The 23209-nt window shown below is 52.0% G+C and overlaps 1 protein-coding gene across 1 annotated transcript; it reads left to right on the forward strand.

The window, feature by feature from the left end:
• Positions 1-23198, forward strand: NCF2 (neutrophil cytosolic factor 2). Its single transcript, XM_016145585.2, has 15 exons — positions 1-408; positions 2186-2268; positions 8270-8378; positions 10507-10641; positions 11535-11642; positions 12854-12913; positions 14235-14278; positions 15415-15556; positions 15752-15820; positions 16775-16850; positions 18365-18390; positions 18781-18932; positions 19059-19170; positions 20115-20301; positions 21737-23198. The coding sequence occupies exons 1-15, from the start codon at positions 235-237 to the stop codon at positions 21847-21849; spliced, it is 1590 nt and encodes a 529-aa protein (XP_016001071.1). The 5' UTR covers positions 1-234; the 3' UTR covers positions 21850-23198.
• The last annotated feature ends 11 nt before the right edge of the window (positions 23199-23209 follow it).

Here is a 23209-nt window from a genome sequence, read left to right on the forward strand (position 1 = left end):
TTTTGCTCTCATCAGTAGGGTTATTTGTGTCAGTTGCCAAAAGGTGGGGACATTTCCTGACGCCTTTGCAACACTGGTTAAGCCGTCTGAAGGGAAGCCGGAGCCCATTCCGAGCACCAGGCCAGGAAGGCGAGGCCCGGGGGCTGCTCTGCTCGGGGAGAGCCCCGCTCACTCCCTTCCCACCTCCCCCCAGGCCAGGCCAGCGCGTGGCGGCCTCCTGGTTTCCACTCGACCATGTCCTTGGCTGAGGCCATCAGCCTTTGGAATGAAGGGGTCCTGGCCGCAGACAAGAAGGACTGGAAGGGAGCCCTGGATGCTTTCGCCGCAGTGCAGGACCCCCACTCCAGGATTTGTTTCAACGTGGGCTGCATGCATACCATCCTGGGGAGCATGCCCGAGGCAGAGAAGGTGAGTGGAGGCGCCTCTCCCCCAGGGCAGCCTCCTGCCTCTGTAATTAGAGATTCCCAGCCCTGGCCACACTTCAGAAACCTCTCAGGAGCTCTGCAAGAACAAAAGCTGCCCAGGCCCCTCCCCCAGAGGTCCTGCTTTAATTGGCCTGGGGAGGGACCTGGGCAGACTTCTTAACCGATCCCCGGATGGTTCTGGTCCCCACAGAACCACTCACTAGCTTTGGGGTGTGCTCTCTTTTCTTCTCCATCTGTTCAATTCACGTCACTCTGGAATCGTTCTTTAAACCCTTTATAAAACTTCCCTAGTTATGCTTTCTTCTATAAACTCCTGCTGTCCATGGCTCTCTGTCTCACGCTTTGCTCCTGATGATAAAGCACCATGTCGGCTTTCCAAGATGTTCGTGTGTGTGAGCTTTGTCTGCCCAAGACCAAGAGGGGGAACTTAAGGTAACGAGGTTTCATCTCAGGTGACAGTTTTGATCAATCATGTGGGGGGGCACGCTTTTAAAGATTCCGAGGCTGGCGGAAGGACAGCGCACTGCGATTGATGAATGATGGCGGCTGGGGGCACGGCGCGCGGTGTCTTAGCATCCGTTCCAAACATTTTTTCTCTCTCGTGTTCCCAAGTATGAGGTCAAGCATTCAGTCTGCACCTTCTGGGTTGGTCATGGTGAGCTGGAAAGGGTATGGAATTTGGAAGCAGATCCGGTGTCAAATTCCAGCTCCACCTGTCTCTGGACCTCCGTCCTCAGCAAACCATGTAGACTTCCCGAAGATTAAACATCTTGAGGGTTAAGTGAGGCCCTGACTGTTAAAGAGCCACATCACTTGGCATCGTGGTGTAAATGTTAATTCTTATTTTTACCTTTTACTGCCAGTCTTTGCAAGGCCAGAGTGGACAGAGGACCGACTCCCTGGCCCAAGCAGCAACAGTTCCTTCCCACAATCATCCCCACTGTAATCATCCCTCTTCTCGGCAGTGAGCAAAGAAGAGGGAGGAGAGAGGCTCCTTAGAACACCTGGGCAGACTGACAAGTCCATCTCAGGTCCAGAGTGGGCAGACAGGGGGGCACGAGGGTCCCCCACGTCTGGCCGGAGGGAGGATAGTGGCCCCCGCCCCTCTCAGAGGCCTGCCAGGGGACTGAGCAAATTGTACCACAGAGTCAGGGCTGCTGGAGACATAGCACACGTGGTCGGGGAGGTGAGGGCCAGAGCCCGGCAGCTGTTCTGGGCAGCCCGGCCCGCAGGGGCTGTGTTCCCGCCCGGCCTGCGGGTGCGGGTGCGCAGGCCCCACTCACCTCAGGGCGGGCTCACCCCGCCCTTCCTCTCATTCTTCGGCTTCTGACCTTCTCATTCTCCCTCGCTTTGGTCTCCTGCTTGAGTTCCTACTCCTGGCATTTTTTATGCATCCTCATTTGTTATTATTTTAATCGTGTAGTATTTATACAACAAATTGATATACTATATAATACTGTATATAACGTTTTAATCGTTATTTCCATATTTCATTAATTGTATTAGTTTACTCCTGTCAGTCGTCTTGAAAGGCAGGTACTAATATCCCCATTTTACAGAGGGGCAAACGAAGGCTCAAGGCGATTAGGTAGCTTGCCTCGCGTCCTGTCACCAGGAAGTGACAACACAGGGCACCCTGACTCCTCCTATCTAACCCCTAAGCCTCTTGTCACCTTCAAGACACTAATCGTTCTCACTCATTTCACACCTCCTGGCTGCCTGGCTCCTCAGCCACAAATGGACCCTTGCTCTCTCCGCAGGCCCTCTCCAGAAGCATCAACCGAGACAAGCACTTAGCCGTGGCTTACTTCCAGCGAGGGATGCTCTACTACCGGATGGAGAAGTGAGTGGTCCAGTGTTGCATAAGCTGGGGAAGTTCGCAGAGAAATCTGGAGGGGATCTCAGTGCTGCTAGACTGGGCGTTTGATAAGCGTCTCCCTGGCCTCTGCTGGGAAGCATGACTGGACTTTCTCTGAGCAGTTATGCAATAAATCAGCATGAGGCAGAAGCTCTTCCTGGGGAGGGAAGGCAGGCCCGCCACCCAGTTATAAATCCGCTGTGCCACAGTTCACAGTGAGCCTACGTGACCATCACAGGCCTGGGATTCAGCTAGTGGGACACGCCACCCGCATTCCTGGTGGGTCATAGCCAGCGGGGGCTAGTCGTGAATTTTTGACCATCAAGGGACTGGCCCTGTTGGTCCACTGTGAAGCACTGAGCTGTCACACAAAGAGGATTATCGTGAAACCACATCAAAACCTTCCTTCATTCCCCCGCAATGTGTTTCCAAAAGCGGAACCTGGTTTAATCCATTCAATGAAATATAATTCAGCCCCCAAAGTGAGACTATGAACCTGCATTGTGTAAGAATACATTAATTTCAGATAAAGAAGTAACATATATATTAATATGGGAAAAAGTCCACAGTAGATGTTAAATTTAAAACACAGATTTTAAAACAGTATGTATAGCACAATCCCATTTGTTTCACAGAATTGTCTGGAAGGCCGCAAATGCAAACATTTTCAGCAGTTCTCTCCAGGTAGTGAATTATAGGGAATTCCATTTTCTTCTATCAGCCACTCCGTATTTTTTTTTTTGGAGGGGGGGAGGGGTTTTATAATGAACACAAAGTAATTAGTAAAAAGATAAATAAATAGAAAATCAAAGTTAATCTCAGTTTTACTCCCCTTCCCCAAATACTGCCAAAACGAGCATACAAATAACAAAGGAAAAATATTCTAAGCATCAACTTAGAATGTTTTGGGGGTGGTAAACCTTTGTAGAGATCGTTCCGTTAGTGTGGACAAGCTCTAGGGCTAATAAAGAGCTTCCAGGGTAAATGGTCAGAGCATGATGTGGGTGGGCGTGCAGGCACGTAGGAGCAGGCGAGGCTCGGCTCTGGGGGAGGAGGGGAGGAGGCTGCAGAGACAGGCCAGGCGCTGGAGTGGGGCTGGGCTGCGACCCTGTGCAACCTTGGATGGCTTCGGTCAGAACCAGAACCTGTAAAGGCTCTGTGCTCAGCTGTTGCTAGGGGCAACTACAAGAAGCCCAGAGGACTTCCAGGATGTAGATGTGATCAATTGCCTAGATAAGCAAGGGGAGTGAAACCTTCCCAAAAGAAAAACCACAGGAGGCAACCTGGGGAGAGAGAGCCAGGGACGAGGGACCAGGGACCAGGGACTGTAAGCAAGTGTTAACCTCGCAGCGCAGCGGCAGCGGCGCCAGGCCTGTCTGACACTTCTGCTGCCCTTTTTAACATCTCTCCCCCTTCCCGCATCCAGAGTACAGAGCACCCAGGGAAGCCCGAGCACAACCCCTGCTCCAGCCGATCTTTTATCTTAAAAGACAGGTACTAAGGCCATCCTTTAATTATCCCTAACAGTCCGTAATGAGGAGAGACATTGGCAAGAGAGAAGGTCCCGGGAGACATTTCGGCATGGAAATGCCCACCAGTCCCTGAGTCTGAAGGGCCTGGGCTTTGAGTGAGTCAGAAAGATCTTAGGAAGAGCTGGACATGAGGCGCAGGATCCAGTTAGTCTGCAATCGATAGATAGTAGTTAACTCTGAGAGAAAACTTGTACCAAGCTGTACCTTTAATTCAACAGCTTCCTCTTGGGGAAGTTATATGAATAAGGCACCAAGCTCCACCCACATTGTCTCCTTTTCCTTTGCTCCACCCGCGGGGTCCTTCTGTCTCCCCTCCAAGGTTCTGTTCTTGACCTTTCCCCTCGTGTCAGCATCGTGGCAAAATGTATGGGCCGTTTTCCCCCAACATGCACGCACGCACACACATGCACGCACACATGCATGTTTTATGTGCCATTTCAGGGGGCCTAGTGTCCCCTGGAAGTCTATACGTGATCCTTAGGGATCCACCCTCTCCCACAGTGGTGGCCTCCATCTGTGCAGCCAGCCGGCTACTAAATCTCTCCCTGGGATCAACCCAGATGTCTCTTTTCCTACCCTTTGTCAAGATGACCCTCTTGAATATCTCTTAAATTCACCCATTCCTCTCCGTCCGCACCGGCACTGCCCGGCTTAGACCCTCATTTTTCACCCGGGCTATTGCAATCGCTTCTAAACTCATTTCCCAGCCACCGATCTTGTCTTCTCCGCCCATATTCCAGAGTGATCTCCTTAAAAAATAAATGTGACCTGCTTGAAAACGTCTACTGGATCCCATTACCATAGGATAAAGGCCGAATCCCTTTGCCGTGCGCAGCGTGGTCCAGCCAGCGCCTCCCTGCTCCCTCATCCTCCGCGAGGTCGCCCTGGTTACTCTCAGCCACTCGGGCTGCCACCGCTCTCTTTTGCGCCCGCTGTTAGGATATCCGCGATCTCTGTGACAGACATTGGCTTATATATTTGTCTCCTCTAGTACTCTGTGAGTCATTTGAGAGAAGAAATCTTTACTCATTCGCTCCTGTATTTCAGTATCTAGTATAGTAGTTAAATGCTTATTGAATTTTAATTAAACTAGAGCCAGAAAAATATAGCCTCTGCTTTAAGGAACTTATTTATTAAAAGGGAGAAAATAGGTCCGGAACTAATAACTATAATGTAAAGCAGAACAGGGCAGGTATCATTCGAGGGATTTTAAAATAAGTGCCATGGGGAACTAGAAAAATTACTTCTTAATGAGTGGGTTAGGCATTCCTTCAGGTTGCAGTGAGACTTGTTTCAAGGTGATAATGTTATGGGTGTTTTTCTCTCAGTTTCCCTACTTTGATCTTTCTTGTTACTCCCCAGTCATACAGTTCACAGGAAAAGGAGTACGTGTCTGAGAAGGCAGGTGGTGTCTCTGGGACAATTATGGGCAGAGAGTCTTGCCAGTCTGACCCCAGCCTGTCATTTGAAAGGGAAACACAGCACTTAGCTGTGTTTCAGATCCTGAGGCTAAGGAGTCTCAGGGTGATGACAGATAATAACTGTGAGTCCCTTAGGATGCTGCCTGCTCAAGGAGACCACGCAGCAAAGCCTCTTCCTGAAACGGGAAAGGTCATGACCTCCAGCCCCTGTCACAGAGGCATTTGACATTTGACCTCGTTCAGCTGCTGAAACTCTCCCTTATCCTGCACTTTAGATGGCATGGGGCCAGGGTAGAAAAGGAACAGTCTGTAACGTCACCGGTTACTAAGAAACCGTTACAGGGAGTATGAAAAAAAAAAAGAGGATTATAAGCCCTCTTAGGCTCAGAGCTTGTGAAAAGTCACCGTGGGGTTGCCACCGTGCTGGCGAGCCCCTGTGTTGGGGGCGGCTCTGGGTCCCGCACAGCCAAGGAGCTCGGGAGGGTGTCATTCTGGAGCCCTGCAGGAAGCTGCCATTGGCTTGGCCCCCCAGGGGACACTGTGCATTCCAAACAGCACTGAAGATGGGCTGCAGGGAGGCGGAGTGGGGGGGTGCGGGGAGCCACTGCTCAGCCCCCACACCTCCACCAGCACACAGGGCTGCCTGCGATTTGGGAATTTCATACACGCGTGATTCAGACCCTTTGCGGCAGGAAGCAGAGCTCTGTGTAGAACATTCGCCCCTGGGGGGCAGCTCCAGCGAACGAGCCGGGGCTGACGGGAGGCCTGAGTGGGCACTCAGGGTGATGCGTTTAAAGACATGTTGAAAAAACTGCAATGTGGCAGGCGGACCCTTATTCCACTTTTCATAATTCGTCAGTTCTTTCTGTCTCCTTCCCACTGGGCCCAGATCTTTAGACATCGTGATGGGCTGGAGAATTAAGAGAAGGATTATTTGTTGGGGATTTTGCTGGGGTCATTCAGTACCCGGAGACGCAGGCACGTCCCTTCACAGCTGAAGTTCGTCTGCTTCTCGAGCTCGCCAGGGAGGAAGGCGCAATTACAGGTCAATGCTGACAGCATCTCAAGTGTGCGTCCTCTGAGGACCTTCTGCTGTCAGGGGGATGCTGGCCGCACGTGCCGTGGAGCAGGACGGCAGCTCCTCCCTCTCTGCTCAGTGAATCGGAGGCCGTCACCCAGCTTAGGAAGAACGAACGAGAATGTTGGAAAGAATGTGTAACGTTCTCGAAATGCTTCCTGCTTCTTAAGGAATGGCCTGCATGCTGTTGATAGGTTTACGATCAATTTATCAACGACAAAGACATGCTAGAGAAAGGCCATCCTCCTGTTTCAAGGCCAGGCTGTCTTCTCCCATGGCCATGCAGCCACTGCTGCTGTGTGACTAACTTCCAGCCCAGTGGTGACAGAATGTCTAGCTTCTCCCCCAGCCACCCCGGGGACACATTCCTTAGGACCGTCTCAGCCAGCCCACCCTTCCGGTCAGCTCCAAGCGCCCTGGAGATCAGAGTTCCAGCTTCTACACCTGTGGGTTTCGATCTCTTGATAACACTTAATATAGTAGAGCGTGTTAAGTAGGCATGTAATAATTGGCTGGTATATGGATTTAATTGCCAGAGTTTTAGAGCTGAAAAAATAAGATAATGATAATAATAACATAAACTACTATGTGTGCCAGGAGCCGTCCCATGCGCCTGAATGCTTTGCCTCCTTCAGTTCTCACAAAACCCCTGGGAAGCGCTTGCTATTGTTATCCCGTAATTCTGAAGATGAGGAAACAGACTTAGATAACTCGCCCTTCTCCACCAGATAGTAAGTGGCAGGGCCAGGATGCAAGTCCGTGTGGTTTTGACTCTCGAAGTCGGACCTCGTATCACGTGCTCCTTGTACATAATACGCTCGTTTTACTGTTGGCGCTGAACCTGAGGCCAGGGAAATCATTTGCCAGAGTCTCCCAGTTAGTGACAGAGCTGATGGATCCGGTCCCGGTCTCCTGGCCCCTGTCCTAGGGCACCGTCACTACACCTGACCACCTCCTGGGGGTCCCCACCAGCCTGAGTCCAAATGGCAGCTCTGGGTCAGACAGTGGCCTAGGGACTTGCGGTTCAGTTGCTCTGTGGGAGCCGGCAGGCAAATTCATTCCTGCCAGGCCCGGAGGCCGACGCGGTGGGGGCGGGTTGTTTTGGTTGTCCTCACCCCACCTCTGCACCCTACCCTGCTGCCCAGCAATGGCTCCCTCCCACCAGGGCCTCTGCAGAGGTCAAGGGCAAGCCAAAGAGATGTGGCCCAGGTCCTGCCCACACCCCCGTGGGCGCTCGTGGATGTGACCAGTCCCATGCTCCGCCACAAATCCAGCGACAGCAACCCTGATAGCCCTCGAGCCAGTCAGCACAAGGCCAGCCCAAGAAAGGCCAAGGCAGAGGGTGCCAGGAGCTGTGCTAGAAACGAGATCGAGACTCGATACTCGGCTTCAGTGGTGGTTTCTTTTTTCTGAAGCGTGTGGAGGGGGAGGGAGGGGAGAGGAAGCTGAGCCGGCCACAACACAAAGAGCTAAGTCAAGAAGCAAAGGAGAAGGCTGGGGCATGGGGGCGGAGGTGGGGGTCAATGGCTGTGAGCGAAACCCCTCCGAGCCGCCGAGCTCTGTCAGCGTGAGCTGCTGTGTCTGGCTCAGTGCCCTTGTGCTGGGAGCGAGGAGTGAGCACAGAGCCTGGCAGGGCAGGCCCGAGCCCCCAGGGCAGAGGGAGGGCTCATTTGCAAAGGTTTGTCAGAAAGGTGGGCGTTGTATGCAGTCAACAGAGAAGAAAACGCCCGCGATTGCCTGAGACTAGGGGGCACACAGGTGCAGGGCAGCTGACGCGCTGGGTTCTGCAGAAAACCGGGGCTCAGGGCTGGCGAAAAGCTGGAGCAGGCCCCAAGGCGTCGGAAAGCCTTCTCGTCCCGGGGCCGCATGTGGAGAAAGGGCCGCAGTCACGCATTTTATTCTGCAGTTTTTCCTCCGTTTCCTGGACTGCTTTATTTCCTCCCCCTGTCCTCTAGATACGATTCAGCTATTAAAGACCTCAAGGAGGCCTTGACTCAGCTTCGAGGGAACCAGCTGATAGACTACAAGATTCTGGGGCTGCAGTTCAAGCTGTTCGCCTGTGAGGTAAGGAGGAAGGGCTCCGGCCGCACGCGAGTGTTCCCAACAACCGACAACCGCGTCATTCAGGTGGACAGGCTATTTGCCCAGCATCGTCCTAACAAACCCGGAGTCATGGCTTTGCTATCCAGGCGGGACCTGCCGTCACCGTGCTCAGTGCCCCAAATGTGGACCACACTCTCTGCCACTAACGGTGCTGGCCTCATGTACTTGGTTGATACCCAAAGAGAAAGTGAGCATAATTTGGCACAAATCTGTCCCCTCTTGCTCAAAGAACAGCTCAAAGCACAGATCTGAGAAAGGTTTCCATAGAAGGATGACTTATGTTCTGTATCACCAAAAGGGAGACACGCGACTGGCTTTGGTTTCACAGGTTTGCGTACTTTTTCCAACCAACCCTCCTAAACCTCAAACACCCCAGTCACTTTAAAACCAGAAATCCCTGCAAATAGCAAAGATCTTTATTTAGAAGAATTGCTGGAAAAAAAAAGTCCCCCTGCTTTAGTTTCTCAGGCAAGAGAAGCCGAGCGTTCCCAGGGTCACCCAAGACTAATAATAGAGTCCTCGGCTACCCAGGCCCCTGGGAACGCATGTCCCCAACCAGCCCTGCAGTGGGCCAGCGATTTATTTCACTTCTCCTCGTCCAGGGGAATGAGGCGTTGTGGTGGGAACTGCCTCGCATTTGGCCAGCTTCCAGAGTCGTTTGCCTCACCCATGGCACTTTTGATGTATCGGGCCAGATAACTCTTCGTCATAGGGGACTCTCTCATGCATCGAAGGATGTCGAGCAGCGTCTCTGACCTCTACTCACTAGATGCCAGTAGCGCCCCACCCCCGTGTGACAGCCTAAAATATCTCTGGAAACGGCCAATCACTGAGAACCACTTATATAGATTAAAGGGTTGGGGGACCAAGTAACTCTAGAGAAGGGGTCATAAAACAGTGGCATAGAAGCAGAATTCACACAGGAATGTCCCCTCTGCAGCTGGAGCTAAAATGACCTAGGGGCAGGAAATACTGGCCGTGTGGGCCTCTCTGCAAGTGAAGTGGACTTTTCAGAGTCTAAGACCTGTGCCACAAGGGACCCTCTGGTCATTTCCATGCTTATAATGCCACTCCTCCCTTCCCACCGGGGTACAACCCTGGCTCTGAGAAATTACACCATCCTTTTTGGAGAGAGGCTCAGGCTTAGCCAGTCACACACAAAGTCATCAAAACCCGGAGTAGAAAGGTCTTAAAGAAAGGTGGCTTAGAACTGAACAGCAAGTTTTAAAAGGCTTTGAATTCTTCCGTTCTGCACACATGGTCAGGGGTGGGCTCGGCTGGCCAAGCTTGTATGCAGAAGGCCACAGCTCGCCGAGGCTCAGAAATTGCCTGGGAAGGGAGTCTGGTTTTTTGTTTTTGTTTTTTAAATCTTGCGGATGCATCCAAAAGATTCGATTCTATATGTACGTTGTGAAGCATAATAATAAAACAAACTCTCATGAACCTACCACACAACTCAGGACTTGGAAAATTATGGCTGTTGGTGCATGTGCTATTCCCTCCTGCTCCAGAGGGAGGCGCTGCCCTGGGTTTGTGCCGAGTCTCTTTCCAGCTCCAGCAGACCTCTGCGCTCCGGGCTTCCTCGTGCCCGTATGACTGTCTCACAGTCTTGTTACCTCCGTGTTCTGGGCCGGGTTCTGTCAGTGCCGGTGCAGGACGATGCACCTGGCACCCTCTCTCCCCACCCCGCACCTGTCCAGTCTTTCAACAGAGAGGCCCATGGACAGGAGCTGGCGTGGGAGGCCACTCGCGTGTATTTTATTCCCAACTTTTAGTGGGGTCTTGAGCGGGTCACTCTTCTTGATACTAAAGCAGCACAGTAGTTCCTGTCTCCTCCCAGCCCACTTGGTTGTAGAAAGATGCGCACAGCGTCCGGTTTATGGATTACATGGTGCTCACCTAATGCTGTCCTTGTGCTGGGCGTAACTTGGTAGCGAGATTAACTGTATTGTATTTTAGATGTTCCCAGGAGAGCTGGGAAAGGGAGAAACGTCGCCAGGCGGCGTTCCAGGAGCTTCGTGCAGGCTCTTCCCCGGTGCCTCGATTTGGAGCCGCCTCGAGTTTCATGGTGTGGCCTGTGCTTTTCTAGGTGTTATATAACATTGCTCTCATGCATGCCAAGAAGGAGGAATGGAAAAAGGCTGAGGAACATTTAGCGTTGGCTATGAGCATGAAGTCTGAGCCGAGACATTCCAAGATCGACAAAGCCATGGAATGCGTTTGGGTAAGCGTGCCGGTGACACGGGGTGGTGGGAGGGTGTGTCTGGATTTTCATTTGTTTCAGTGGCTGTGTGAATTGAGAGATCATTGAAGTGGTGCTTTTACTGTCTCTGAACTCTGAGTCACACTGGTCTGGGGGGCTAGTTCCACCCAGCGTCCTAAATCTGGAGGGGCTGTAAGCTGCAGCCTAGAGCACGGGAGAGCAGAGCCCGGCCTCATCACCCCCAAACCTCACAAGCGGGGCTCCATGGCAGCACATGAGGGGCAGGAGGCTGGGCCTGGGGCCAAGCACAGGAGGGCGGAGGCCGTTCCCGCGTGCTCACCGTTGAGTCCTTGCTCACCGTTGAGTCCATCTTTGTGACGGCTCTCACAAAAATGCATCGATTATGTGAAACAATGGTGAAAATTATCCATAGTTAGAGCGCATTTGAGATGAAGTTGGTTTTAAAGCAATTTTTAAAACACCAGGAACAAAGGGGCACAAGGCAGTCTTGACATGGCTGCCTGCGTCGGTAGACACGGGTCCCAGGGGAGCACTGCATGGGCCCTGGTGGGGTCCTGGACCACCCTTGGGGTGCGGTGCCTCCTATGGTGTGACACCCCCACCGGAGCCACACAGAGCGGGAGGGGGCAGCTCCCCTGGGAAAAGAGGATGCTGGGCAAATAACATCAACAGATGTCCACACGGCTATCAGTGTAAGGTGATACTGAAACCAGCTGTTCCCACCTCGGACACCCTGAAAGAATGGCAAGTTCAGTCCTGATGCACATTCATTAGAAAAGTGCTTTCGTGAGGGTATCTCCAGGGATCCTTGCATCCGTTCAGTGAGGGAGGCAGGACCAGCCTCGAAGCCCCATCTAACAAGGTAAGGCGATGCTGTGTTCTCTGCGCTCTAGAAACAGAAGCTGTATGAGCCGGTGGTGATCCCCGTGGGCAGGCTGTTTCGACCAAATGAGAGGCAAGTGGCCCAGCTGGTCAAGAAGGACTACCTGGGCAAGGCTACGGTAGGTGGGCTCGCTCAGCTTCCCCAGAGTCCTATGGCGGGGGAGGAACCCTTGGGAAAAGGGGACCCCACCTTGTGGTTCTGCCTTGGGATGGCAGCGAGAGTGTGGGGGTCTCGACGAAAGATGGACAAGTGCTTCCAGTGTATTTTCTCCAGGTCCTTCTCATTCCTCCCTTCCTGTCTGGGCGAAGGCCACAGGCTTGCTCACAGGATGCCGAGTCCTGGGGGCTGAGCCAGTGGAGAGAAAAAATAGCTATGAAGCGCTCACTAAATGTGGAGAGAACGTGTTAGGCCAACAGACCAACGCAGCATCCTCTTGGCTTAATGCGCCTGGTAGTCCCACCTCCACAGCCCTACGGTTAGCCTCCTTAAACTGGACTCCTTCTGAATCCAGATCCTAAATCCTTTCAGAAATGACCCCAAGTGAGCTAACAGTCCACTTTCCAAAACTGCACTTGACTTCGACGCATTCATAGGCTAAAGTTGCCCACTGTCGGGGTGGCGGGTTCTGGCACGGTGGAGAGCCTGGGTTAGTGGGAACATCCCAACTGATGTCCATCAGTGGGTAAATGGATAAACAAAACGTGATACAGCTGTACTATGGGGAAAAGGAATGCAGTACCAGGGCGGGTTATAACATGGACAAGCCTTGAAAACATTATGCATGCCGTGTGAAGGAAGCCAGACACAAAAGCCACATGTCACAGAGTCCCGTTTATGCGAAGTGTCTAGAACAGGTAAATGCACAGGAACTGAACGCAAATTGGTGGAGGAGAGGGGGTGCGGAGTAACTGCGTGACGGGCGCGGCGTTTCTTTGGGGGTTGGTGAGAAGGTCCTGGACCTAGACAGAGGGGGTGGCGGGGAGCGGCATTGTGAATGTGCTGAAGGCCACTGCGATGCTCGCCTTTACATGCTTCATGTTGTATTAGGTGAATTTTATCCCAATAAAATAATTCAGTTCGGAAAAGAGAAAAGGACAGAGAGAGGGCCTGCTGGGTTGGAGGGGGCGGGGCGGGTTCTAGCTTCTTCAGTTGCTGGGACGTCGAAGCCAGAGGCTCAGCTGCCCAGTCCTTAGCCACTGTCCCCTTCTGGAGCCAGGCACCAGTGAGAATCATCCGGAGTGGGAGAAAGGAGGGAGCCCTAGGAAAACCACAGCGGGGGGGGGGGGGCAGTGCGGGCAGGGCCCTCACACCCTTCTGCCTCGATTTCAGGTGGTGGCATCTGTGGTGGATCAAGACAGCTTCTCGGGGTTCGCGCCTCTGCAGCCACAGGTGAGGCGGGCCTCCCTTCTCTGTGGGTCTCGGTCTCCAGAACTCTCCATGAAACATCCAGCTATGGAGAATATTTCGGCTGAGCTGCCTCATTTTAAGGGCTCCTCACGCTGACCGCTCAACGCCCGAGGGTGTCTGCCTGTCTCTCCTGGTCACAGGCTCCACGACAGGTGGAGGAATCAGGCAGTTTGAGGCTAAACCTCAAGTCCACAGCAATCAACCCACCTGCTTCCTCCAAAATTCCAGTCTTCAGTTCTCTAAGTCCCAAGAGATCTCTCCCAAAGCCTCAACTATTCTCTCAGAAAATCTAAACACAAGCTATCGAAGGCCTTTGAACAATGCCTCTTCTCGACTCAGGGGCCAGGGGACTCCAGTGGGGACCAGGGCCTGGTGCCGTGAGCACTCCTGGATACGTCCACCTGCCGATGTGCAGGGGGTCCCTCGGGAACACAGGCAGGGTGCCCACAGAGAACCCTTTCTCCACCCGAGCTGGGCTCAGAGACATGGTTCTAGGTGGCTTGGATGACGGAGCTCCCTTGTGAAGGGGAGAGGGCAAGACAGGTTAAGGTGATTTGGACCCTGTTACACAAGAACCGATCTGGGCGAGGGCGTTGGTGGCCTTAGCAGGGGGCGGGGTCTCTGAGGGCGGCGTCTACACTCCAGTCGGCACCCGCCTGGCCAGTCCTGGGAGCAGCGCTGACATTCTCGGAATGGTGGCTGCTGGCCCAGAGTGTGGCCGACGCTGGGGCTCTGGAGGGTGAGATGCACGGAGGAGGACAGAGAGAGGCCCCAGAGCCTGTGATCCCTTTCTCACGCGACGTGGAGGAAAGCCCTGCAGGGTCCCCTGGGCTTCGGAGCAGCCGGAGGGCTCCGGACGTGGGAAGGAGCCCAGCCACCTGGACTCCAGATCGGGGAAAGGTCTTGCCTGGTCAGTGGCTCTTGAGATGATTTTTAAATACCCCCGTGCGACCTAGCAGACACTTATTACAGAACGGAGCTTTTGAAAACTAAGAACGGGACAGAGCTCAAGGTCAAAAGCATCCTCGTGGCTCCATGTTGCTCTGTGACAGCCGCGCTTCTCCGGGAACCGGGATTGCTGTGCCGGCGAAGCCTGTGCCCGGGAGCGGGTGGGAGGCGTCGATCCCAGCGTCCGGTCCGCGCACGCTGCGCCCTCTCTCTAGAACGTTCTGACGGCGCCAGAAGCGCCTCCTTTGATTTTCTGGCCTGGAAGGAGGCTCCGATTACTGCTGACAGCCTCTCCTCTCTCCCCCTCCTTTCTTTATTGTCCTGTCTTCCTTCATTTCTCTTGCATGTCTGATAGGCAGCCGAGCCTCCGCCCAGGCCCAAAACTCCAGAGATCTTCAGGTAAGAGAGATACAGGTCAATATGCGCAATGTCCGAGCCTGAGCTGATGCCAATAGAGGGGAATAAAGAGGATGAGGCTGGGGCGAGAGTCCAGATCTCGTGGAATTTAGCCTAGTTCGACGGCTTCTCCTGTTTCAAGGTTAGAGTGGAGCAACACAGGGGGATGGGGGGCCCGTCTGTGGTGGGGCTGACCGTGGGGGCTTGGCTCCAGCTTCAGGGTGTCCCTGTGTTTCCGTGGCAACAAGCGCAGCCGCCATACGGGGAGGGGTTGAACTGCAGCAGCGTCCCAAGGAGCAAGCCGCCCGCCCTGTGGGGGCCGCGACGCCCCCCGGCCGGGAAGGCCCTGCTCTCTGCGGTCACGGTCACGGCGCAGAGCGGGGAGCCAGGACGGCCTGTCCTCTCCCGCGTGTCTGCTCTCCAGGCCCAATCCGCACACATTTTCTAAGGACGAGGAGGGACGAGAGAAAAAGGACGCATCCTTCTGTAAGATGATGAGCAGAGAATGACGTGACCTACAGCTTTCTTAAGAATTGTGTCTAAGTTAAGGAAGCAAGCCTAGCTCCCCCACCCAATAAAGGAGGGTTTAAAAAAAAGCAATAGTGGAAAAAGTACCAAAGCGAAGGAGTGAGCATTGGATTAGCTCATTCCTAAACTCCGTCTGCTAGAGGAGTCTGTATCCCCGGGAGCAAAGTAGGTCTTGAGGAACCCGTCAGGGGGAAATGGCATTGCCTAAGTCACGGCAGGCAGCCTGGGGACCTCAGTACAGGTGGCCCTCCTCCTGGAAGCTCACCGTGCCCCTCTCCCCTCCGCGCACCTGCCCGACCCCTCCTGGCTCTCACGACGGGGGTGATGGGGGTGCTGACCAAGCCCAGCGAAACCACGAGCCTCCTCCTCAGACCGGGAGGGAGGCAAGGGCCGCACAATCCCGTGCCGTGCTATTTCTTTTATTCTTGTCCCACTGCGTATGTGGCGCGGAGCACATGCACGTGCCGTTTCCCACGTCGTCCTTCAGGCAGCTGGAGGAGGCCAGCCCCCTGCTCAGGGCCACACAGGCCATTAAACGTGGAGTCGGAGGGTGTCTGGAGCCCGTCTCCCCGACGGACGGATGGACAGGACCTCGTGTTTACCCCCTGCAGGGCTCTGGAAGGGGAGGCTCACCGTGTGCTGTTCGGGTTTGTGCCTGAGACACCAGAGGAGCTCCAAGTCATGCCAGGGAACATCGTCTTTGTGTTGAAGAAGGGCACCGATAACTGGGCCACGGTCATGTTCAACGGGCAGGTATTCAGGGGACTGGCGGGTGCTTTTTCGGGCATGGGATCCTGGCAGCGAGTGGCAGAGCTTTCTGAGGGGCAGTATCTGCTGGCTTCTTCTGTCTGCGCCCCTCCCCGTCACGTCTCTGGGCTGGTCTGTGGTGTGGGCACTGACCAGAGCCATCTTTATGTCCCCTTTCTGATCCGTGACCTTGCACTGCAGAAGGGGCTCGTGCCATGCAACTACCTTGAACCCGTGGAGCTGCGGATCCATTCTCAGCAGCAGCCCCAGGTACTGTGAGGCCGAGGCCTGACCCCCCACCCCCACCCCTCAACCTCCCAGGAACCTCTCCATGGGAAAAGGTGCTGTCGCAAGCACTGAAGAAAGACTCACTGGTCCTGAGCCTGCCTTGAGCTGGCACCAGCCGCCCAGAGCTGAACCTGGGGATGAGGGGAAAAAAAAAAACAGGAAGTGCTGAGCAAAAGGCACCTGCTAGGCCTCCTGGGCCCACCCACCTCTGTGACTCCTCCTGGTCAGAGGTGACCTGAGACCCAAAGCCTAGAACATAGGAAGGTTAGGTCTTTTCACACATGTCCTCTTCATCTGGAAGAGTAGCCAGCCAATGTGTTGGCTAGAGAAATGCCATTTAAAAAAAGAGTCCTGCTTAATAGCACTGAGCTGCCACAACCCCTGTCTCCCCAACCCCCACCCCGCGCGCAGGCCTGCCCTTCTGCTGGGCCTGGTGCCTGGGCTTTGCTGGATCTGAGCAGCATCCTGAGTCTGCGCAACCAGTTGTCCTCTGTGGACTTGGCCCTCCCTTGTCAGTCGCTACATTCGGATGACTTGAAAAGTTTTAAGTGCCACACAAAGAGGTGGAACTTTTCCTTTGAAGGAGCACGATGTGTGTGGACGGAGAGGGTGAGCTAAGCCGAGAGCTCAGGTCGTACCAGCCTCCGGATTTCCCAGGCGGCTGGGAGGGGCGACTTGACAGCGGGGCCCTCTTAGGTGGCGTTAGGATTCTTATTTCTACTGCGGTTGGTCTTCGCCAGGCCAACCCGCCTCCTCTTTTAACCTGCACTTTGCTTAGTCTCCCCTGAAGGTCACCACCTCTCCAACTGGCCGGAGGTCGTTGGCCTCTGGTTCCTTTCCAGGGTGGTCCGCAGCGTCTCCCCTCCTCCCGCTCCTACTCTTGTCAAGAACTTTGTCTGACTGAAGGTTCTTACTATCTCCTCCTGTCACCTCCAGGAGGAGTCCTCCCCAGAGGCTGATGTCCCAGCTCCTCCCAGTTCCAGGGCTCCTGGAAAACCCCAGTTGGTACCAGGTTAGTGTCCCTGGAGCAACGTCTTAGGGATCTCTCCCAGCCTTCCAGGAAGCTCTGGATTCCTCTCCTCTCAGCTTGTGACCACGCAGCCCCAGGGCCCCCTCCCCTACGCCACCCACCCGGAACACCGGAAACAGACGCCCCTCTCCCTACCTGCCCCAGAACACCCGTGGGGGAAATGTAGCTACTTTCTGGGGGACAGTGAGCATCCCAACTCAAGTAGTCACCAAACCCCTCGGTCATAAATGCTGAATCCCTACCCCAGGAGGAACGGTTGACGTAACTGCACATGTCCGTCAGAGGGGCGGGGCGGGGCTCCTCGAAGGTCTCAGGAGACTCTCCCCTGTGTGCAGAGGGAAGCCGTGGGCTTGTCGTCACGGATGCAGCTTCAGCAGATTCTGAAGGAGTGTCTGGTAGACATGCAACGAGCAGGGGGACTGTCCAGATTCCGGATCGATGATCATCACACCCACCAGATCATTAGAATTACTTGGGATGGTCCCTACACCCATTTTTACTTTGAGTAATGTCCAACCCACAGACGAGTAGAAAGTACGCCAGCATACTTTCACCTACATTCACCAATTGTTAACATTTTGCACCTTGTGTTGTTCACCCTGCTCCTTTCTCTCTATAGAATTTTTTTTTTCAAGTGGCTGGGCCATTTGAGTTACAAGGTCATGATACTTCACCCCACACTTCAGCGCACATCCCCTAAGAACAAGGACATTCTTCTGCATAACCCCATGCAATTGCTCTACCCGAACATTTAACACTAAGGTGATGTTATAGAATGTAGATTCCATATTCAGATCTGTTCTCTGCTACTCCCAAAACCTCCTTGATAATTTGTTTGTGTTTTTCTCTGTCTAGGGGCCCATCAAAGATCACATATTAACCTAGCAAGATTTTAAGAACATAGATTCCTAGGCCTTAGATTCTGATATTTTAGGACTGGAATCAGGCTTAGAAATTTGTATTTCTAGAAAAAAACTTCCCAAGTAATGCTAATGATCAAACTGGGTTTGCAATCAGTGGACTTTTTGGTCATGAACTCCCTAGAGTGACTATCTTTATGAATACTTCTCCAATAGAAATTATATGCCATATTAATATATTATGCACATTAGAAAACATACACAAAAATAAAGAACAAGGTAAACATAACCGGTTCCAACATTTCTTCCCGTGGCCTCTGCTGGGTCATCTCGCATTCCTTATTTTTCTTCGCTTGATTTAACTGACCTGTGAGACAGGTTTGTGAGGAGCTGATGGTCCTTTGAGACTCAGACGGTCCCTAGAGGCAGAGACTGCATTCCTTTGTGCATTCATGGCTTCGCTCTGCACATCTCCCCGGAGTGAGGTTCCCCCCACATTTACGAAGGTTAATAATCACCCCTGAGATGAACAGGTATGCACTTGGGTGCTCTGCGAGGTTTCATTCTGTGCATGGCAGAGTCTGGCCAAAAATGTTCATTCATCTTCTCTTTTTATTCCTTGCCTTCTCCATTTAGGTCAGAAAGAAAAAGAAGAGCCCAAGGTAACATTTTTGCCTTGTACTATTACAAGTGGTAGAGGATGAAGAGCTTGGGCCATCCACCATAGATTATAGAAATTGTCTCAAAGACAGGGCAGACCAGTTGCCACCATATACACAGTCTGTGGGCAAGGAAGCCCCTCGACAGCTGTCCCCACCCCCATACACACAGCTCCAACTGGCCCATAGCCAGTGGGCCAGATCTTGCTCAGTGGGAATTCCTATCCAAGCAAGACGTGAGCTAGAGTATCCCTGAAGGCCCCTCACGTCGCTTGTTGAAGCCAGTTACTTGCTGGCCTCTTCCTGTGCCCCCAGTAAGCTGTGGTGGTCCAGGAGGTTGCTAAGAGGAAGCCTCGGACACTCATGAGTCCCCTTTGCTTCCTCTCCCCTCAGGAAGTCAAGCTCAGTGTCCCCATGCCCTACACACTCAAGGTGCACTACAAGTACACGGTGGTCATGGAGACACAGCCCGGACTGCCCTACAGCCAGGTCCGGGACATGGTGTCCAAGAAACTGGAGCTCCTGCCACAACACACTAAGCTGAGGTGAGCTCCATGCAAACAGCAGGTAGGATTATGGCTGGGGGCCTGGCGCTGGCCCAGAGGACAGAAGAGGAGGAGGGTTTGGCACTGCTGTCCTCTGACTTGATTCTTCCTCATATCTCTCCCCAGCTACCGGCCTCGGGACAGCAATGAGCTACTGCCCCTTTTGGAAGAAAACATGAAGGCTGCCTGGGGCCAGGTGAAAAACTACTGCCTGACTCTGTGGTGTGAGAACACAGTGGTAAGTGCCCCGAGCCCAGGGCACCTACGGCCGTGCACCCTGGGGCCCCTTCCTCCACAGTTCAGCATTCATCGGCCATTCATTTTATTCTTCTAACCTCAAGTTTGGTGAGGAAACTGAGGTTCGGGGGTTCCACTGCTGGTAAACAGTGGAACTGGGACACGAGCCTAGGTCTTTGGCCTCCGTGGGGCCGTTTCCACCTTGCCGTTCTGCCTCTCAATGAAGAGAACCTGCCCAGGTTGGAGCGGGCAGCGCCAGGAAACGAGAACTTTTAACACAGAGCAGCATGCAGCCGCCCAGGGGTTCTCGCGTTCATTTCTTGAATCCTGTGACTCACGTCTCTAGAAACGGCATCCTTCTTCAACATGTGTGGGTCAAAAATGACCATATGGTGATTGAAATACACAGTTACATATACAAGTAAAACTCTTTTTGTGGCCTATGCGGTGGTTTGCACTTGAGCAACTACCAGAATTACCTAGAGGACTCGTTGAGATGGATTGCTGGGCCCTGCCCACAGGCCTTCTGTTTTAATGGGTTTGGAGCGGAGCTGAAAATGCGCATTTCTAATAAGGTCCCGGGTGCCGGGGAAAGGGTGATGGACTCCCAGGCTTGCCTTTGCGTCCCATTACTTACGTGTGATTCAACCTGTTTCTTCATCTGAAGTAACAGTAGTACCTATTCTGCCCTTTGCAGGGTTACTGTAAAGTTTCAGTAAGATTTTAAGGCTGTAGTCGATCCTGCAGACCTTTCGTTTATTTACCCAACCATCCAGTATTCATAAAGTACATTAGGTCTCTGCCGGGCACTGACCACAAACTGGCCTGTATGAGTTTGTGTCCCAGGTGCCGCACTGACACCCTCAGACCGATTCCTTTAGTGATGATGTTCACCGTTCACTGGGCAGGAAGTTCAGGAAACTAACGGGCCCTTTATTATTCCAGGGTGACCAAGGCGTTCCAGATGAACCAGATAAACCCAAGGAAAATGAAACCCCTGATGCTAATGGCCAGACGACAGAACCTCGGCTGAAGGAAGGGAGCAAAGTGGTGGCACTCTTCAGTTACGAGGCGACCCAACCGGAAGACCTGGAGTTCCTGGAAGGGGACGTAATCCAGGTCCTATCAATGGGTCAGTGCTACTCGTGGATTCCAGAAACTAATTTATGTGTTAGTGGAAATAAATTCCAGGGCAGAGGGAAGAAAATATCACCAACCTACAGAACAAACTTGAGCCCGTGGTTTTTTAATCTCCTTTCCAGCTTTCAGCCAGAGATCAAAACTGAGAGCTCAGCCTATTTGTTGCTCTAATGGGCAGAGAAGGTAACATTTCAGTACATTCACATTTAAAGATGGCCAAGTTTCAGAAGCCGTAGATTCTCATTCGCAGAGCAAGCAAATTGTAAGTTGGCTGGAATCGTTTTGCCTTTGCACCAAGCCATGGTACTTGCTTCTGCAAACCACTGTTCTTTGGATATATGTACTTTTCGAAAATGTGGGTAGAGGGGGCGAATTGTCTTAAAAAAGTAGCTATTCAGAATTGCCCTGTGTCTCTGGTGACTTTCCTGATTCTGTTAGAAATCAAACATTAAGAACAGAAACAGACAGTGGAGAGTTCTTAGTGCTTCTTAAACTATAGTACGCCCAGGCAGCCTTTGGAGTTCGTTAAACAAAATTCCTTGGCCCAGCTTCCAGGGATGTCAGGTCTGGGACGGGACCCACAAATTCGTATTTCTAACAGGCTCCCAGGTTATTCTGGTCTACTCGCTGCACTGAGAAGCGCTGTTCTAACTTGTGGTTTGACTTACTCCTTTATCTGGAAACAAGCGAGTCCCACCAACAGCTTTGTTCACACGGCTGAAATGCTGTGTGCTGCTAATGCAAAGGAGTAAAAAACTATTATCGATGACAACAGAAAATCCTAAGAAATGAGGGGGACGAGAATCATAACTAAGCTGTCTGATATTTATTGGCAGAACGAACTGAAACAAGCTATTAATCCCTCTGGCTTTTTCCTTATTAAAATGGTGCTATTATCTACAACTGAGTTATCATGAAGTCTGAGTGTGTATACATCCTAGTACAGTGCCTGTACTTTACTCAAGGCTCAAAACGGGAGCTATTAAAATACTTGTTTTACAAACATGGACTGAACCCATGACTAGCTCTGATCCTCGACTCTTTGATCCTCCTCTAGTGAACATTCATTAGCAATGTTTAACCAATGACGTCTCTTTCCTGTAGTCAAATCAAAGGTGCCTATGAAGCTCAGATCACTCTTCTGTTAAAAAATCCTACCTAGAGATTCATTGTTCAATTTCTTTCATCTTCTTTTTGAAAAACCTAATTCATTCTTCTGCATTTTATTCCTTCGTCATCATGTCGAAGGCAGACAGCAACTTCGGCAGCGAGTCCTGTGCCCGCTCTTACCTGAACTCGCTTTCCAATACTGACTTTTCTGGTAGCGCCATCGGGGTGGAGACCGACGAGACCCGCGTGGCACACCCGGATGAGGTGACTTTCCCATACTGGTTTTAGAAATCAATGTCTACTTTTTCTTTTATCAGTGAATGAAGAATGGCTGGAAGGGGAGTGCAAAGGGAAGATTGGCATTTTCCCCAAGGCTTTTGTTGAAGAACAGGCCACGACAGACCTGGACAGCGCTCCTAGAGGAGACTAGGATGTTTCACAACCCGCGAAGGTGGAGACAAAAAGGACCATCCTATTTCTAAGGTTTAGGACAACTCTGTAGTACATCCTGCTGAGACCGTTATGGGTTGGAAGTGTTAACTACTTTGCTGTTAAAATTTAACCTCTTAGACAATAATGTAAGAGTTTAGGATGATGATTACCTGGGGGTGGAGTGGGGAGAGTGGTGGGAAGTGTCTGGAAGGGCATGAGGGGGTCTTCTAGGGTGCTGATCATGTTTCTCACTCTGAGTGCTGGCTACCCAGATGTGTTCATTTTGTGGAAATTCACTGAGTTGTACAGTTATTGTTGGTGCATTTCTCTGTATGTGATAAAAATAAAAAAAAAACTTACAAAAACAAGGTACCCAGAGTGCAGGCCCAAGGCCTAAGTGCAAACAGCTCTACGCTATACTGATACTATCAGACTCCTGTGGCCTGAAGTAACTTTACAGGTAATTCAGAAGGCAAACACACAAAATCAACTTTTCTGTTTAAGTCTTGTTGCTTGAACAGAACCTAGACTGAATTAGGTGCCCATGGAATACAGCTTTCAATTCCAGAGAGAATTAAAGCACTACTAGAATCACATCCCTTCATTGCTTCTCAGAGAGGAACATTTGTTGAGTTCGATACTGAATATGTGCCACTAACATGGAAGCGATGGAGAAAAGCTGTGTCCAGGAAGCCAGCTGGTCGGTAGTACCCTATTAGTTAACATTTTATGATATGTACAGTACTAACACCTATGACAGAATGCGTGTTCGTATCTTGGCTATCATTTAGCCAAATGTCCTGTTTTTCAGCTTAGCCTGGGTGAAAGATTCCACAGACACTAGGCGTTAGGGCCTGGCCCTAATTCCCCTCCCCGCACTTGCATAGTGTATGTGCCTTTGTTCAGTTTTTCAAATGTGTAGGTACTTGTGGAAAGCGGAGTTAGGAAATGAAGTGTAGACCGGGTCAAACCTCGGTGAGAGGACAGCTGGTCAGTGTGAACAGACTGGTGTGCTGTGGCGCTGGCTTCAGGCACACTGTGGAAGGCCCAGCAGGCCACCACTGGAGATCTGGACACGACTCAACGACACGCCACCCCAGAGCTAAGAACAATACTTATAGTTGCTGCTAATCGAACTTAGTGAATTTTATAGGCCAAAAGGATAAACTGCCTCTGAATGGTCTTATTAACAGAGGCAATAGGGATAAAAATGGTAGAGGTTAGCTCCTTAGCATCAGCCATTCTTTATTAACTAAATAACATGATTTTGATAGTCTCTTTCTACCCATCCCTTCTCATAATGCATACTGGTCTGGAATGTTACTAAGAGCAAAAATAACCCTGAAGTACATTTGAAC

The sequence above is a fragment of the Rousettus aegyptiacus genome, unplaced genomic scaffold, assembly GCF_014176215.1.
Source record: "Rousettus aegyptiacus isolate mRouAeg1 unplaced genomic scaffold, mRouAeg1.p scaffold_m13_p_17, whole genome shotgun sequence".
Lineage (NCBI taxonomy): Eukaryota > Metazoa > Chordata > Mammalia > Chiroptera > Pteropodidae > Rousettus > Rousettus aegyptiacus.